Source organism: Trachinotus anak, unplaced genomic scaffold (genome assembly GCF_046630095.1).
Source record: "Trachinotus anak isolate AG129_WGS33_773 ecotype Australia unplaced genomic scaffold, CSIRO_AGI_Tana_v1 ptg000014l, whole genome shotgun sequence".
Taxonomy (NCBI): domain Eukaryota; kingdom Metazoa; phylum Chordata; class Actinopteri; order Carangiformes; family Carangidae; genus Trachinotus; species Trachinotus anak.
In genome coordinates, this window is record NW_027273865.1 from 7,837,202 (window position 1) to 7,854,787 (window position 17,586).

General features: G+C 40.5%; 1 protein-coding gene across 1 annotated transcript in view; it reads right to left on the reverse strand.

The window, feature by feature from the left end:
• Nucleotides 1-17,586, reverse strand: part of gbe1b (glucan (1,4-alpha-), branching enzyme 1b) — an 89,925-nt gene that overhangs the window by 56,421 nt on the left and 15,918 nt on the right. Inside the window, exons 3-7 of the mRNA XM_071496679.1 lie at nt 17,363-17,478; nt 14,967-15,092; nt 13,707-13,842; nt 10,616-10,706; nt 8,711-8,920 (exon numbers count right to left, since the gene is read on the reverse strand). Of these exons, the coding sequence (XP_071352780.1) occupies nt 8,711-8,920; nt 10,616-10,706; nt 13,707-13,842; nt 14,967-15,092; nt 17,363-17,478 (679 nt within the window). The remainder of the gene's footprint in view (nt 1-8,710; nt 8,921-10,615; nt 10,707-13,706; nt 13,843-14,966; nt 15,093-17,362; nt 17,479-17,586) is intronic.

Here is a 17,586-nt window from a genome sequence, read left to right on the forward strand (position 1 = left end):
CAGTGATACCTCCTCTTTAAAACATATTGATTCAACCCCTGAATGTTGCAGCACTAAATTCTGAAGATTACATCCTCTGTGGCAACAGACAAAATTCCAGATTTTTTTCGCCAAGTAAGCCATGACACAAAAGACATTTAAATGCATTGCCCTCTGCGCTCCATTCCTCAGGGATGACCAACCCCAGCACTGTTTGACAGGTGTGAAGCTGCATGTTACATCGGCGCTTCCTCGTTCCCTTGAGGAGGAGCACGAGGGAGCCTAGTATGATCCGATATAGAAGCCTGGCTGGGTGGTCACGCAGACCCTGTGATAAATAGATTAGGTCCTCCACTCCACTGCGCAGAGCCAACAAAGGCTCAGACACAATGTATCCCCACAGGATGGAGATAATAGCCAGTGAGAGCCAGAGGCCCAAGATGAAACCATACTGCCACATTAGGACCCACAATGCCATTCATCATGAAGTCCAATTACAGTGAGAAAGTTAGATCTCTATACCCGATGCAATACGTCGCTTATCTATACAGTTCAATGAAGTTATCACTCAGTCTGCAGTGTTGATACAAAAGCAAATTGCATATTACACTGTCCTCATGCTAAAGCTCAGCAATGACAGTGAAACCTGGTTAGGGAGCACTAATAGAGTAAAGCTCTAATATTGCTGCTTGTAGAGTATGATAAGGTAATCTATCATATGTGGTGTTGTTTTACCTGCAAGCGCACACTGCTATAAAAGTCACTACAAGTCCCAGCAATTGGGAAAGATCAGAATGACAGTCTGACTAGACCCATTAGAAAAACTGAAACAGAAACAGCAGTGAGTAGATTCAAAACAAATTACAAACATGGCAGTGATGGTTCTGCCAGCAGGGTGGTACAAAACATTCAGTGACCAACTAATACCACTACTTGAGTCTTCATTTAACTATACACTTGGTGAACTCCCACCAAGGAAGCAAGGAAGCTGTAATATCAGTGATTCCTAAGGGAAGGAACAGTGAGACATAAATATAGATTATAAATCATATACTTTGATTATTGGACAAAGATATGAACAGTTTAACGATGACATAATAGAAGAAGACCAGACAGGTTTTATTAAGAGATGCCAAACCCAAGACAACTTAAGGAGAACCCTATACGTCACCTAAAATGTGAAACACAAAATGATGAGTGCTGCCTTAATAAGTCTTGCTGCAGAAAAGGCATCTGAGAGTGTAAACTGGTCTTTTCTGTATCAACTGCCTGAGAAATTTGGACTAAATGGCGAGACTATCCAGTGTATTAAAAAACTTTATCAAAATCCAACTGCAAGGATAAAAATAAATGGCAGTCTGACTGATAGTATAATATTGGAACGGTCTATCAGGCAGGGTTGCTGTCTTTCCCTGACCTTAGTCGCAATTTTTATACAGCCTCTGGCAAAAGCTATTAGGCTGAATAAAGATCTTAAAGGGGTAAAGGTCAGGAGAGAACATCATCATCGTTGGCTATAGAGGACCCAGACATATGCCTCCCTATACTAATCAATCATCTTGGATTTTTGGCCTTTGGATAAATTAAACTTAACTAAAACAAAGATTTTAACAATGAATTACTACCTATCCAAATCTATATGACAAAAATTTTCCAAAAGATTTTCATACCTTGGGGTTGCAATAAAAAGAGGAACTCAATTCCTTCCACTGAACTTCAGTTCACAAGCAGATACTGTAGGCTACTATAAACTGAATGTCCTTCCACAACTTCTCTATTTATTTCATTAGGTACTGAAATGCCTGAAATCCCAGTGAACAATTCAAAGTCTGGAATAAAGTTATTTCAAGGTTCATACAGAATGGTCAAATTTAAAACATTACAATTTAGGAAATATACAAAGGGCATTCATATTTCCATGCTGCACAAATTAGACCAGTAATTTACTGATACACTAATGACTAGAAAGCAAAATAGAGAAAAAACCTTGAGCGGCATGTACAAGGATGGGAAATTCAAAGCCCCATTGGAGATGAAGTTGTAACAAAAGACTTGCTTGAACATGTGGATGCTGTCACTCAACTGACGTTAGAACTGCAGTTTAATCTGTTACGAAAACATCAATAGAGACAGAGCTCGGACTACTTCGATGGATGGCCTGTTTTATCCCAAATCATGCTTGATCAGGGGTTCAAACAATGGATTGTAAATGGTTTAAGACCTTCACGTACTGTAACAAAAGATGCTAAGGTAATGAGTTTCACGGAGCTGAAACAAAACTATGCACTACACAAGCAGGGCTACTTCTGATATTTGCAATTAAGGGACTTTTATAATGGAAAAATAGAGCATCATGGGATCTTCGATAAAAAATGGTATAAATAGAACCATAATTTGCATTTACAACTTGAAGAAATATAGAATAATATCAACATTAAATCAGTATCTAATGGAGGGTGGAGGAAATACAACACTATATGTAAAGAGGAGAGGAAACAGGAAAAGGAACATTTCAGAAGATGGACGGTTTCATATTTGGAGAACCCAATATCCTCACATGCCCGAAGAGAGCACCGTTGGAAGAACGTAATTAGATTCTTTATTACACCTGAAATTAAGAGCAAATACTTCTCTATAGCACAGCCATGTTGGAGACTATATATATATATATATATATACATACTATATATAGAATATTCATAATTCTGAGCTGTGATTTACCCAAGTCAAGTAAGGCACTGTGCTTCTGCAATATGACAGGAGATACTGTGTTAAGAGATGACGGATATTTGGTGAAAATCACATGCCATCGCAAACAGGTGGTACAAGGCAAAGCCACCAACACAAAATGAACGGATGAAAACTGTGAATGGAATTTACTGACAGGGAGCAGCTGGGGAATGTAGCGAGAAATGTGCGATGTTTACATGTCAACAACAAGATAAGAGAACGAAGCACTGAATATGTCACTGGAACAAATAGATTTCATGGGGACAGAGAAATCCAGATCTTTTCATGTTTATTTATCTGTTTATTACTGTTTGTGTGTGTGTCTGAGTGCGTGGGGGTTAGCCTTGCTGTATTGGCGAAACAATACAAACAAAGAAATAATGAAAAGTTGGTTTAAACAACAGACTTTCGCATCAGATTCATGCCTAGTTGCTCCACCAGCTGAACATGACTGTGACCTGTGTGAATGTATTTACGTTCTGTTACAGGCACAGCAGATACGGAAACATGCTGCATTTCTATAAGTCAATTTTGCGTGAGGGCGCCGCGGCAACTTGTCACGAAGGCAGAGAGAAAGATTTAAGTCCCTGTTTTCCCAACATCACAGGTAAGCTGCAGATAAGAGAACATAAATTTAAGAAGCTGACAGGTCACACAAGAAGCGTGATGCTCAAACGACAGTGCCAGACAGCCCGATGGATGGTGTGCATTTGTTGGACAAAAAAAGGACAAATAAGGGGCCTCATTTAACGCTTTTCAAACTTTTCTCCAGCCCCCTGCAGCCACTGTAGACACATAAATGAATAAATTCACATTTCTTGGTTGGTTTTCATTCAGCTTGCAGTTGCATTAAATACACATATGCACAGTAGATTATTGAAGAATATGACTTGCTAATATGCTTGCTGTATGATGTCTTTAATCATGTCTAGCTGCCACATACACAAAATAAAACAAGCAGCAGTCCAGTAAAACACAGATGATATGATTTAGCCAGTCAGCATTGTGTTTGTCTTAAAATGCAAATGTGTGCTCTGTGCTGGACATGTGTGACAAATACGTCTTTATACTTTGTACCACATTGTTAAGCAGGCTTTCAGACAGTCTGGTGATGCTGGCTGCCTCGCAGGGTAAACTCTCATCTTGCTGTCTGACAGACTGTCCCTGTATTGCTGTGCTTTGTGTCAGATATCTGCCATTTGTCTGGCATTCTTTAGGCTGCCTGGCAGCTAGCTGCTCTTGCTTGGCATCCTGGGAGGGATATTCTGCTGCCTGTGAGACTGTTTGTATGTTTAGCAACCTGTAATTAGTATCACCTTGTTCTTGCAGCCTTTCAGGGATCAATTGCAGTCTGGCAGGCCAGTCCTGCCCTGTAGGAGTTTTTCTCCAATGGGCCACGTTTTAGTAGTGGCAGGATATCTCTGGAGATGTATGTTCTCATGTATAATCACTTAAATTATTTAAATGGTATGACCATTCTGGCAAAGCAAAGATAAGGTACATTATAGGCATGCCTCCAAAAATTATAGTTATACAGTTAGCTACCTAGCTGGCTAACATCACCATCATGCGTTGCAATATGCTAACCTCTCTTGCTTGGTTAATTACAAAAACAAGTGGGCCAGAAGCTGGCAGCCAGCCTTGAGGGAGGGTGCAGCCTTACAGACTTCACTGAGGGAATAACAGTCCCTGGGGTTGGGGTGAGCAGAAGAAGGGAGACAAGTAACAGCAGGCACCACTTTGTTAGTATTTGTTATGATGGAATTCCAGATCAGTTACCAAACAGTTTGCTGGATCAGTGTAGATGAAATCAAACATTCATTAGCAAAACATTACAAAACTTTGCAGTCTTTGTTCTGGGCAAGTGATTAGTATGTCTGAGTACCATGTGAAAGAGCAACACTGACACTGACTAGTAAATGATGTCTCAGTTTTGGCTCTTTGCTGACATCTGAAATAAAAAACAACTATTGTTTGAACTAAAGTTTATTACCCTGTATTTCAATTTGTATGAAGTTTACACTTTAAAAATGTCTCGACAATCTACAATCTCTTGAGTATTCAAGAGCTAAATTATTCATTTGGATCTCATAAAATTGTCTGGCTACTAGCAGAAATCTCTTTGCACACAGTGCTGCAATGGAACTTTTTTGTCAGATTGTTTTAAGGGGCTGAGGGGCATGAGGGTACAGAGCTTCTGGGTTCCTACCCACTGGCTCCATCCAGCACCAGTGGCAGCACTACAGGCAGCTCCAACCAGCCGCCATGCACACCTACAGCTAAGCTGAGCTCATTAGCTGAAGCTCAGCAGAGGGGAAAAAACAGCTTTTCCACTTGCTGTGTGACTTGATGGGGCAGGGGAAATATCTCATGGGTGCTAAATACTGAAATTTGGACTGAGTTGACATTTCATGTTTGAGGTTATTGATTGATCAGTCAGTAGCAAAGCCCCAACTACAGTTCAAAGTCCTAGTATGCTGAAACTTGAATGCTCCAAAGGGAGACAGAAACTGATCTTTTTTTTAGTTTCTTTAGTGCTGGTTTCCACTCTGTTTCTTCAAAATACAAGCCTGCCATCTTCCCTACATGTGCTCCCTTTTATATTATTACCTCCACCAAGGAGGTCGTGTTTTCACCCATGTCTGTTTATTTGTCAGCAGGATTACGCAAAAAGTGCTGAACCGATTTGCACCAAATTTGGTGGAGGGGCATCAGGCATTTCAGATACCCTTTTTGGGGCAGATCCAGACTGTTTGCCATGAATTTGATTTATTTTTCCTCTGAAGTCTGGTTTGTGTTGTCTGACACTGGCCTTGACGCATGTCTGCACTTTTTGAGTGCCCTTCTAGTTATTCTGTGTTATTTCACAATTTCACAACCTAAAGGACATTTAGCTGGCATACTGAAGGCTGAAAACCCACAGTGAAAGAATAAATGATAAAGATGCAAACAGACACGGTCAAAAGTCATGTAACGTGATAATATATGCTCCATAGTTCGCTAAATGGCTCTTTAAAAACAGCATGTAAGTGCATGATAAAACACTCATATATACACGACAGTAGCTTGTCATAAGGAAACCAATATTACATTAGATGGAAAGATACCATGATCAGTGGTTTAGCACTTTATTATACTGTATATCAGAGAACCTAAATTATTTGATTTTGCCTTATTTGAGCTCTCATACTGTAGAATATACTCACAATCCAAATAGTGCTAATCTCCTTTGGTGAATATATAAAGATCACTGTTTATATTGCCCCATTCACACATGATTAACAAATATTTGAACGTAATAAAAATACACGTAAAGTATAATCTTGTCAAAGAGAGAATTATTGCTTGGTCCTCAAACACTGGGCCGATCTCTCAGCATGAGAACATGGACAGGAGTTAAAAAGAGTTTTCAGAAGCCTGGCCCTGAGCCTATTTTTCATATCTTAAGAATTCACACAAAGATTGATGAAAAATGGATGCAAATGATCCTGTGAGAAGTGGGGGGGATTACAGAATGAGCCTACATCAAGCTTCTCAGAACTCTCACATCTGAGGGCCCTGATCGGCAAAGAGGCTTGGCTTCTGTGGCTGCCAGCCCCCCTACATGCCGAGCCATGGGCTCCATTCCCTCGGTCACTGTCTCAAGGTGACTTTGACATATTTGAAAAGGTAACAGTGGCCAACAAATAATGCATCTCTCCCTTAGTTCTGCTCACAAAGACCAGCTGAGTGTTTGGTATATCACCTTGTGCATAGACATAAGGTGTACATCCAAGAACCTCTTGACATAGGGCTAATTGTGAGCCACGCCAAGTGTCTGCAGTGTTTTTTCCCTGCACAGTTTGAATGCAGCTCAGTCCTTCGATGATCAAGTTGGTATTCAGCAACTGCAAAACTGTGTCTCGCATTTCTACAGCCTGGAACCAATGTTTACAAAGTCAGACATTTTTAATACTGAATGCAGACGCATTTGACTCCAAGGCAACTCAAGTTAACAAATAGGATAGCAGGCATCTATCTAAACAGCATTCTCTCCAGACTGAGTTGAATGTTTTATGAGGAAAAGTTGAAAAGAAACACATACTGACTTACAAAAAAAAAAAAAAAAAAAAAAAAAAAAAAGGTAGGTGCTCTGTGATAAAGATGCAGAAATGAGAGCGGAGCAGAAGAGGCAGCAACAGGGAAAATATATCCTTGCTCCGATAGCCGGTATCAGTCAGCTTCTGTCAACCTAATAAGAACATCATGGTCAGACTGCGATGGCTGATAGCAGGGCTGCTTGATTAAAAACAGGCTGTGTTTCACATGAGGTTCACGGCTAGCCTCTGAGGTTCATTTCCTTCTAAAGGGAGTAGCAGAAAAGCTTGACACCAACGACACATCCAAACAACCTGTGAGAGGCGGAGAAGACAAATGAACTGACAATGACATTGCAGAGCTCCTTTGGGCTTTTACAAATGACTCCTCACATGCCTCCCAGTCGTGGCATATGTCTGCACTGTGTCTAATGAGTGCTTCTGATATGAGGAGAGTTCAATAACTAATGAAAGAAGAACCTTGTTTCTCTTATTATAGTCCCCATGCCTGACACTAAGCATTGTGTAATGTATTGGAAACTACTGCACACCAACACACACTTATTAAAAACAAGTTCAAAAAAAGGCCTTTGATAGACTCAACAGTGCCCGTTCCTCTTTAATGTTGTGCTGGGATCATTTTGTGGGTACAGAGGCAAGGAGAGAGACACTTAATTAACAGGGTTTACAACAACACCAATCAATAGTTTTGGTGTCCACTGAGCACCAGCAGAGTCAGAGAACAGCCGGCCCGATTTCAGACCCTTCACATTTTTCCTCACACTTTAGCAATTAGCTGGTAATATGAACCAAAGCCTAACCACACTGAGACATCAAATCATTACTCGCAATGCATTAAAATTCAACACCTGTCTGACCACATGTGTAAAAGGTTAAAAAAAAAAATCAAGAGCATTTGAGGAAACTTAAATTCACCAGTAACAGCCCTCTCTACGCTTTAGGAATATCAGATTAACAGTAGGTGAGAGCTGTAATCTGTCATTTTTGCGATCTCGTCTTGCTTTTGACCTTCAACACGTCATGCTGTATCAGGCAGTCTCATAAAATATAAAGAGTGGTATGTCAGCGTCCATTTGGCCTCATTTATCAGTCTCCTCATATGTTGCTTGTACAATTTTGTTTTAAATTCTGAACCCCTAAAACTGGAGTGCCCATTTATCAACCTTGTTTTGAAACAGCACAAACATTTATATATCTGATGGAGCCATGGCTGGTTTTAAATCTCTTTCACGAGTCTAGTATCATATGTAACCATTCAAACGCAGCTTTTCAAATGCAGCTAATCAGTGTGCAGTTCCTTGCTTTTATATCGCGGACAACGCTAAAAGGCTCAGAAGAAATGGAATGTTGAATTTAATTACCTAAAAATTATAGCTGCACTAGGTCTGACAAAAGTAAAAGAGTCCTACAGTGCTGGTTAAATGCAAATCTCCTGCTAATGACACAAAATGTAGAGCAGCATGTTTTCACTACTACTGTACATCAGTAAGCAATTGCATTCTGATTTAATTACATAGTGCAATCTCTGTGTTGTATATGCTCTTCAGACTGAGAACATTTTTCCCCACCTTGATGGAACTGAAAATGTAAAATGCATTGTGCAATGCTAATGCATCAAATTGGCCTAAACATCATGCTTTAACCATATGCACCGATCTAAAAATAAGCTGTGCAACAAACTTAATGCATCATTATGCTAAAGAGAAACAGCTTGTGTTGTTTGTATATTTTCAGGTGAAGTACTGTAGGCAATGGGATGAAGAAATTGCTCTTTTGAACTTTATAAACATGCAGATCAAATACATTAAAAGAAAGACTTTCTCACACTCCCATTAAGAATTAAAGATCACTTAGATTCGAGTTTACGTGATTAAATTATAACAATGGCACCAAACAAGGAGTACCTGGAATAGTTGAAGAGGCGGCTGTCCCACAGCTTGTGCTGCCCTCTGGGCGGAGAGTGGAAGAAACACGAGTCGGAGCCATCAAACCGGTTCAGGCCGTCCTCCGTGTTCTTGGATGCATGGCTGTGAACGACGTCCAGCAGCACCATGATGCCCATGGAATGAGCCACATCGATCAGCTGCTTCAGCTCATCTGGGGTACCGTACCGACTGCAGGTGCACACATAGATTGTGTTAGTTCACCATAGCTACAGCCTGTCCCAAAGCTTCTCAAATTTACTCGTAGTGCCAGTCTTAAGTCTAAACCAAGTCAACCAATGTCAAAGCTAACCTTAGAAGACAAATGCACCAACTGTTCTCACACTGGCCAACCTTCTAATCATAGAAATAAAAGACAAGCTTATGTACATGTTTGTTCTTTCCAAGGACCAAAAATTTATTTTCTTTGTTTTTCAATTTCCCTAAAAATAAACATTTCAGTCTAATTCTAATGCCTAACCATATCCCTACGCCACAACTTGCCCCCTTCCCCAAAAATAAACTTGGTTGGTGAATTACGCAACGTGATGAGCAACAATAATGTCCTCGGTGTAGTGTTTATTTTTTCTTAACATACTATCACAGTGTGAGCAGGCCTATAATTTAGGAGTAAGTGCAAGAGCGCAAACTGAATTTATATTTTTATCAAAATGTGTTTGTGATTCAGATAGCCACAACAGTGCTGGCAGTTAGGTCACAAACACAATCTTCTTCATTTGTCTAAAGATCTGTTACAGCCACATTATCAAGAGGACTTACTAGCATTTTGCCATTTGACAGCTTTTATATAATATTGTAACTCTTCTTCTTTTGAATACCATCTAAAGGGTCATGAAGAAGACACTGTGGAACTCAGAGGAAACTCAGAAAACCACAAAGTAACTGTATGTACACATACACACCTCCATATACAAACACACACTTGTATAATAACGTCCGTCTGTCCTTCCAGCTATCATTATATCTACTTCCTTACAAAACAGGACACATAGCGACAGTATTACCCGGCTTCCTGCTACTCAACCGCTCAGGTTTTAAATGACACTGTGAGATCAATCATGGGTGAAATTACACCATATACATTACACTTTGGGTTTATGCTCTACTCTAAGAAAAGAAGGAGGGATCTCTGAGAAAAGATACTCAGACTAATCCACCTTTATCTACAACTCCCTCCGCTGTCTGGATTAGAGGCAAATGTATTTACAGAGGGGTTTTTGCTGGTGTTAGACTTCCTAACCTTGATTTTCAGTGACTGAGTTGAGTAAGAAGTTACTGACGTTGTTTGTTTTCATGACCCTCCAAATAAATCTCTAAAAAACTATTTGCAGTTGTATTAACGGCAGAGCTCAAGCTATAATCCTTAAGATTCCAGGCCTGGTCAATTTGGCAATATCTGTGGCCTTGGTAGAAACAACAATCATGCAGGTCCCAGAATTATTCACTCTGAAATCACACACACTAGCACCAGCCCTGCCCTGATTGACCACTCCGTCAGAAATGTAACTGAAGAAACTGCAACTGGTGCATCTGTTTACAGTGCAGCCGAACAAACCTGGGCTGAGAGGATTCATCATTGTTTTACTAGAGAAGACAGAAGAGGACAGGCAACAGTGTCGTCCAGCATGGTAACACTGAACTCATGATCAAATGTTGTCTTCCACACTGATGTGAAATGCACCTGGCTTTGTACATGGGTCCTGTAAATATCTTGAATCCAGACCCTGCCACTAACAATGAATTTTTAATCAATATTTGCAACAAATATTGATATAATGAAAATCTTAAGGCTTAAGGCTTTTGAACATGACAACTATTCAATGAAAGCCTGTATGAAATATATGAATCATACTCTGACACATTTACCTGGAGGCAGCAAAGAAGCTCGTGATCTGATATCCAAAGCTCGCGTAGTAGGCATGCTCCATGACAGCCATCAGCTGAATACAGTTGTAACCTTAAAATAAAGGAGAAAGAGATTTAAAAAGGTTCAATCTCAATTTCACGTGTTCAACGCTTCCCTACCAGATTGTAGAGCTAACTTTGTCTAACAGATTGTAAATACTTCAGACATTAGCTGTGGGTAAACCAGTAAATTATGTATCATCAGAAAATATGTGTGTGTTATATACTGTACGTATGGCAGCAGGATACAATGTAGCTTGACATGCTGATGCCTCTTTGTTACTATGAGCTTTACATCCTGTCAATTTGGATAGCCTCATTTCCTGCAATAACTGGAGGGAGTATTATTCTTGCAATCCCCTGATTTCTCTTAATAACACCAGCTGCTTGGATCATACAGCAAACAACTGTTAAAAATGCTTCATCTTATTCTTATTAATAATTCTTGTGTGGGGTTGGTTGGCCATACAGGCTGAGACATGGAGATGTTTTTGAATACTTCACTATATATTAATACAGATGTTATTTTAAATATGGATGTTATCTTAACATTCTGCATCAATATACAGTGTTCACAAAATTTACATTCATTTAACACAGCAAGCATCTGGAAATATTACAACTTGATACTATTTGACCCGTGACATACAGTCATACAGTATATATGAGCTCCAGGCATTTCCTTCTTGAAACAAGTTCTGGGATCCTACAGACAGGCTGTGGCTACAGGGAAACACCAGCTATCAGAGTCAGGAGGTCATGTACAACATTTCAAAACGACCTAAGAAAACTGCTTCTATGAATAAGAGAACAACAGGCTTTTAAACTGCCACTGAGCACTCCAGAGGGAGGCCCTGTGGTTTTTCACTGTGGAGCAGATTTATTTATTTATATCTTTACATCTTTTCAGGCTAGAGACAGGAAAAGAAAAAAACTTTGGCTTTTGAAGAGAGTGACAAAGCACCACGGTTAGAGGAAGTTTCTCTTTTTTATATTAATATATATATATATATATATATATATATATACACACACATATACACACACTCTCTCCACAGTCAAGAAAATGAAATGGCAGGCAAAGGCAGCCGTCACTAGAGACGGTAGAGTTTAGCCTCATGGAGAATCCTATTGTGCAGATTCCCTCAGCTGCTGCAGGTAGATTCTTTGACAGCATTCACTCTGGCGGTTTCCTTTCCAACTAAACAGGCTGACACGACCAAGGAAACAGCATTTATCAGATTGCTCCTGGTTTGCTGTGCCAGTCATATCTGCGGCTATTAATAATGTCACTGCAGCAGGGTGTATTCAAATGCAAAATGATGCCACATCTCATACGAGCCAAATTGCAAACAAGGAGGAGGATCTGTTCCATAAGGTTACAGTCATTTTTTTATTCTGCTCTTTACAATGATTTGAGTTATAACGAATATTAACTACGCATGACAGTTAATGAGTAAGAAAATTTGGTCAATGGCGAGATAAGATCACACAAATGTTACAACAAAGTGTTTCCCAAAATTTAGTCCGTGTTGTTCCACGTGCATAATTTCACATTATGCTGTGTGTGACTAATTTCAATTCATCGTGGCAAGGCACAGCTTTAGTCCAGAGACCAACTGGAAACACATAGAAAACACACAAAAAATTAAAGCAAACTGAAAGACGTACAATTTGTGGTGGACTGACAGACAGACAGGCTGACTTTGGCATCCGTAATGCTGTGTTGCTGGCATAACAAAAAGTCACATTTACACTTACACAGATTTTCAAATTTATTTAATAACTAGTTAATGTTTTAATTTTTGTCTTGCTGTCCAAACTATCTCTCGAGCAGAGAGTGGCCCTGCCTCTTCATTTCTTTTATAAAGCAGCCAAAAGAAAAAAAAGTAAAAATTTTGTCATAATTCAAATTCACACATAATTTCAGGATCATTTCAAGTCTTTCACCACAGGCTGTTGTATTAATTTCACAAATATTAGATAATTATTGATTTGAAAATGTTGTCGCATTAACAGCCACAATCGCCTGATGAATAGTTGTTTTCTTTATCTGACAGTGTTCAAGAATAGAAAAATCACAGCTCTGTTTATGCAGATTCAAGTACAAGCTGGGCAGTAAACTGAATTTCTGACTTTCAGACATTACAGACAACGTTGACTCATATCACATTATTCAATAAATAAATTGTCTGAATCTTGTATAAATAAGCTGAGAATAGCTGCAACAGCCGGTGACATATAACCAAAGGTTCAACCAGTCAATCAGCCCACAGTCAAGTCCAGACATCCAAAATCTCCAATCAGAAGTGAGTCAGACAGGGGAAACAAAAACATATCATGATGCATTTAGAAAGAACTTTTGGTTAATTTTCTTGTTATCAAACTAAATGTGACAATGTATCATGTTGTAAAATTTAGGTCATATCATCTCACCCTAAATACAAGTCTGTATAATTTGTTTTCCTGAATGATACGAGATGCAGGAAGACACCTTTTCTCCACTATAGACTGTCTGAGTCAAGATCATGGAAATGGAAACAAGTTGTCAGTTTTGGAGCCATAACTACTGTGTGGTGTGACTTGTGCTGTGCTGTCCAAAGGTCAGCGATCCCTTCAGGTCATGCCAGTAAACAGGATGTTGACTTGCTGATGTGGTTTTGCGCAGAGGGAGTGTGACAGGTCTGCCACTGGAAATACTGCTGGTGGAGGAACACTGGCTCTCAGAACAGCCTGGCATGTGCGCTGGGTTAGGGAGCAGTGTTGACAGAGATGGCCCAGGACACTGGCAGTTATTTTTATTAAAAAAAAAAAACTCAACTATTGTTTCTCCACACACCATGTAGCTGAATCAAATTTGATGTGTAGGGAGGTATATACAAACATCACCTTAATGCTGCTCTTCCTCGCTGTTCTAGGCTGAAGAAGATACAAAATGTTCTCAGGTTGAGTCAAGAACCTTTTACAGACCTGAGTGGCCAACAAAATAAAAAGGGAGGGAGGAGGGAAGGGAAGGGAAGAGAATAATCCCAGAGAGGTAATTTTGTCTCACCCAGATCTTTTATTTTAGGAAGTACGTTCTTCGTGAAGTTGGTGTACGAGGCGATCTTTCCCTCTGGTGAAGCAATGCCCACGTGGGCCTCGTATATTCTCAGGCTCGTGGGCTTCTTTGGCCGAGGGTGAATTTGCTGGAGAGGAAACCAACATTAGACGGAGACTCATGACAGTCCGGCACTTTTTCTTAAAAAACTGCTAAAAATACAGCCCATTTGGTGAGTAATTATGAACCATAAGGTCAAAGAAAGTGTGGGTTTTCTCTCACCAGTCTCTGCACCAATATCTTGCCACAGAGGCTGATAATAGTTCTGCATGTTAAATATTAAAAGATCTATGATTCACTCTGTCTGAGTTACACAACGGGAGAGGGATTTGTTTTAAACATAGAACAAATTTCCTGATGGCTACCCACCAGGCCTTGTGAGCCTGCTATCTGAAGTACATGATTGCCACTTGTAAATAAAGCAAATATACGGCTACTACGAGAGCTCCTCTAATTAAAAGGGTGCCAAATAACAAGCGATAAAGGAAGCAAGGTGGTCTTTAATAGCCTCTTATTCTGTTGCTTGTGCACACTTGTGCTGAGGACGTCAAATAGCACTGAGAAACATTCAGAGCCTCTCAAATCAGCAGCATCAAGCAGCAGCCAAAGTCACAGCCACAGCCGCTTTAGATCTGAGAAGTAAGGCTGACTTCAAATGTAGCCGTGTGTTCACATCAAATCAAATCAAAGTAGTGAAGGAAGGACCAGAACATTGGAGGCTATTTTAAATGCTGACATTGAGCAAAATCAACATACAGTTGTTTCAGAGACTTAACAGAGAGATTGGCTTGATTTTTTTTAAAAAATTCAGATAAAAAGTTGTGATGGTGCTTTAACAATAAAGGCAAATTGTTTTCACTTGTTTTTTTTGTTTTTTTTAAGGATTAGCTCATTTTAAACTACTTTTCACTTCAATTTACCTTTCCTGGTAGCCAAAACCTGTTGCAACAAGACACCAATCATCCCGTAAACACTAAACAAGGTCCTATTGCGATACTTTGCAGCTCAGAAAAATAAAGCAACCTCTCTGTGAATCACTGAGCTGCATTAGTGTTTTTCAAATCCAATTTTAACCAGATTTTTGTACTGATTTTCTGATCAGTTTTAAAATAAAAAAATAGACAGATTGACCTTTGTCAAAATTGTAAATAAAGTTATTTTTAAAAAATCCAATTTGTTCCTGTAAAATAAAACATTCAAATAATAACTTACGATGTACGGCTGAGGGGGATCCCAGTGCACCCAGTCGTAGATGACAGATTTCTCCTCCTTGGTTACGTATTTCGCCCACGGTGAGATCCTGTACAGCCGCTCACCTTCCTTAGTGTGAACGACCACCTGGGAAAATGAGACAAATGGGTGGTGCGTTATAGGAAGGGCACTTAAACAATGACATAGAGAGGGGACATTCAAAAGACACGACAGGCACTTTACATAAGCTGAGAGGAAGGGGACACACACGTTGTCTAATAAGCGGACAAAGGATACTGACCACATGATGCAGTATTAGAAATCTGAATTAGAAAAGAACAGGAGTCCCTCGTTCTTGCATGATTAACAGTGTGCAAACTACTGCAAAATGGAAAAAAGTGCTGCAAAAGTGAAAACATAATTGCTAGAAATGAGAAAACGGTAACCAGAAATAAGAGTCCTCTCGTTTAAGAGGAGGCCTGAGGGTATATTTCTGTCCCTGGATGTATGCGATGTTAATGTTAGCATTTATTTACATCTTCCAGCCGTGAAATGCTTACATCATAGAAACTCTGCTGCTACTCCCCATCCGTTATAGAGAAAAGCTGGTGCAGATTGTTCAACCAATAAACCAAACATTTTTCAATATGTCAACATGAAAACCGGCCCTCCTCCAGAGAGCAGCTCCCTGCTCTCTAATGCAAACCTCACAGCTTTAAAACTATTACACAGGGCTCTCGGGGGGCAATGAGGACATAATATGGTGTAGAGGACAGAAAGCTACAGTATTGACCAGAAAACCTGTTGTGGTGAATCTGGATTCAATGGTAATTATGTTGTGTGCAGCTTCTCCATTGGTTTTAACACAGCCACTCTCTGGCCCATCTTAAGAAGGGATTTGAGCCAGGGAGCAATTTAGAAAAACAGGAAATCTAAATCATTATCCCTTGCCTCTCATCTATTATGTCTGCAATTCAGGATTGGAAGGGGGTCAAATAAGTATAGTTTGGAAATCTAACTGACAAGTTACTTTACCTCCATCAGTCAAATAAGAAAGGAGAAAGCCAGCATGAGAGTTAGAAAAACCCACCAAGAAATCGATCCTGTAGTGTTACCCTCAGTATGTGTTCACCCTGCTTTGTCCCCTGCAGAAACAGGGCATTAGAACCCAACTAATTCTGGCTACTGTTGTGAAGTAATGACTGTTCCAATGCCACCTGCCTGTGAGCCGTTGGCCAGACCCCCCTCTGGGGTTTTTTCATTATGGCCGCCTGGGGGTTAGCTGCCTGGCTCCCCTTATGACATGCTTCACAGTTTATAGGATTAGGAAAAGATAGTTGGATAAATGGATTGGCATAAAGCCTGACAGAGCGGTGGTCCTTCAGACAAATTGGCCAGCATTAGGCACATTAAAGAAAAATCAGACTGCTGGACAGGCTGAGGGGAGCGTGGACATGACAAACAACTAAGGGCCCATCAATTTGCGAGAAGTTAGGTGTGGATGGAAATCTAGGCGTTCGATCGCTTAAGTTACACTTCAGTTGACTTCTTTAAAGTCTTGCACACTTGCAACCTAAAGAGCTCATTGTAAATACTGTAGCCACGGAAGTACACTGCTTGTTTATGGAGACAAATTGGGGCCCGAACAAAGGGGATGGAAGGGCAAGCTGCTCTACATGAGAGTGATTGGAGCTAAGCTTGTGCTTCCACGAGGGAGTGCTGTGGAACTAATTCTAAAGTGGAGCTCACAGCAAGACAGCCATTCATAGGCAGCGGGGGTGCACAAGGAAAGGCCAGGTGCCAGCATTTCCATCTGCTTCTTATCGTCCTTAGACTGACCTCCACTGACAATGGGAGCTGGGCAGGCTGTCCAGGGCGCAGGAGTGTGCCAACGATGACCCTGTCCCAAGGAGAGTGGCGCCGTGATGCCATCCATTCCTTTCCTGGCATCTCATTTCAGGATTATTTCTCATCCACACTGTGCTTTTTTTTTTGGGAGACAATGCATAATGGGAGGTGCGTCTTTTGCATTTAACCCTGATGAATTATTTACAAGAGCTAAAAACCAATCATCTACACCTACTGTGGCCTGTGTTGTGCACCGAGCAAACATGGCCCAGTGTCCTGAGGGACACATGCCGCAGATGGGAGCTGAAATAAAAGCCATCAGTTGGGCCCCTCCACTGTATCTACCCTCCACTGTGCAGATTGTGTACATACAGTAATCTCCCATCTGCGTGTTGTGAGCATGACATGTTGTTGACGGCGACACGCCAGGCTTGCACGGGGTTCATAAGACAACCGCACATGCCGGGGAATCTCCCTCGCACATTACAGTGACAGGTTCCCATGCCGCCGCAGCGAGATGACACCTACTGAGGGAGTGAAAATAGGCATGAAGATGTTCTGTTCTCTACCTTGAGTTTGGTGTAATGATCCACAGCTGGAGACTTGTCATGCTTAGGCGGTAGAATCAGTTCCCACTTGCCAAATTCTTTCTTGGTGTAGGGGTGGGAGAATTTGTCCCAGCCATCTGTGGGTGAACACAGAGAGGATTTAAACACATTAAATTAAGGTTTACAGCACAGATCCAGACATTAGTTGTGATTAGCTGTGCCCTGATCAAAGAAAGCCGTATGAT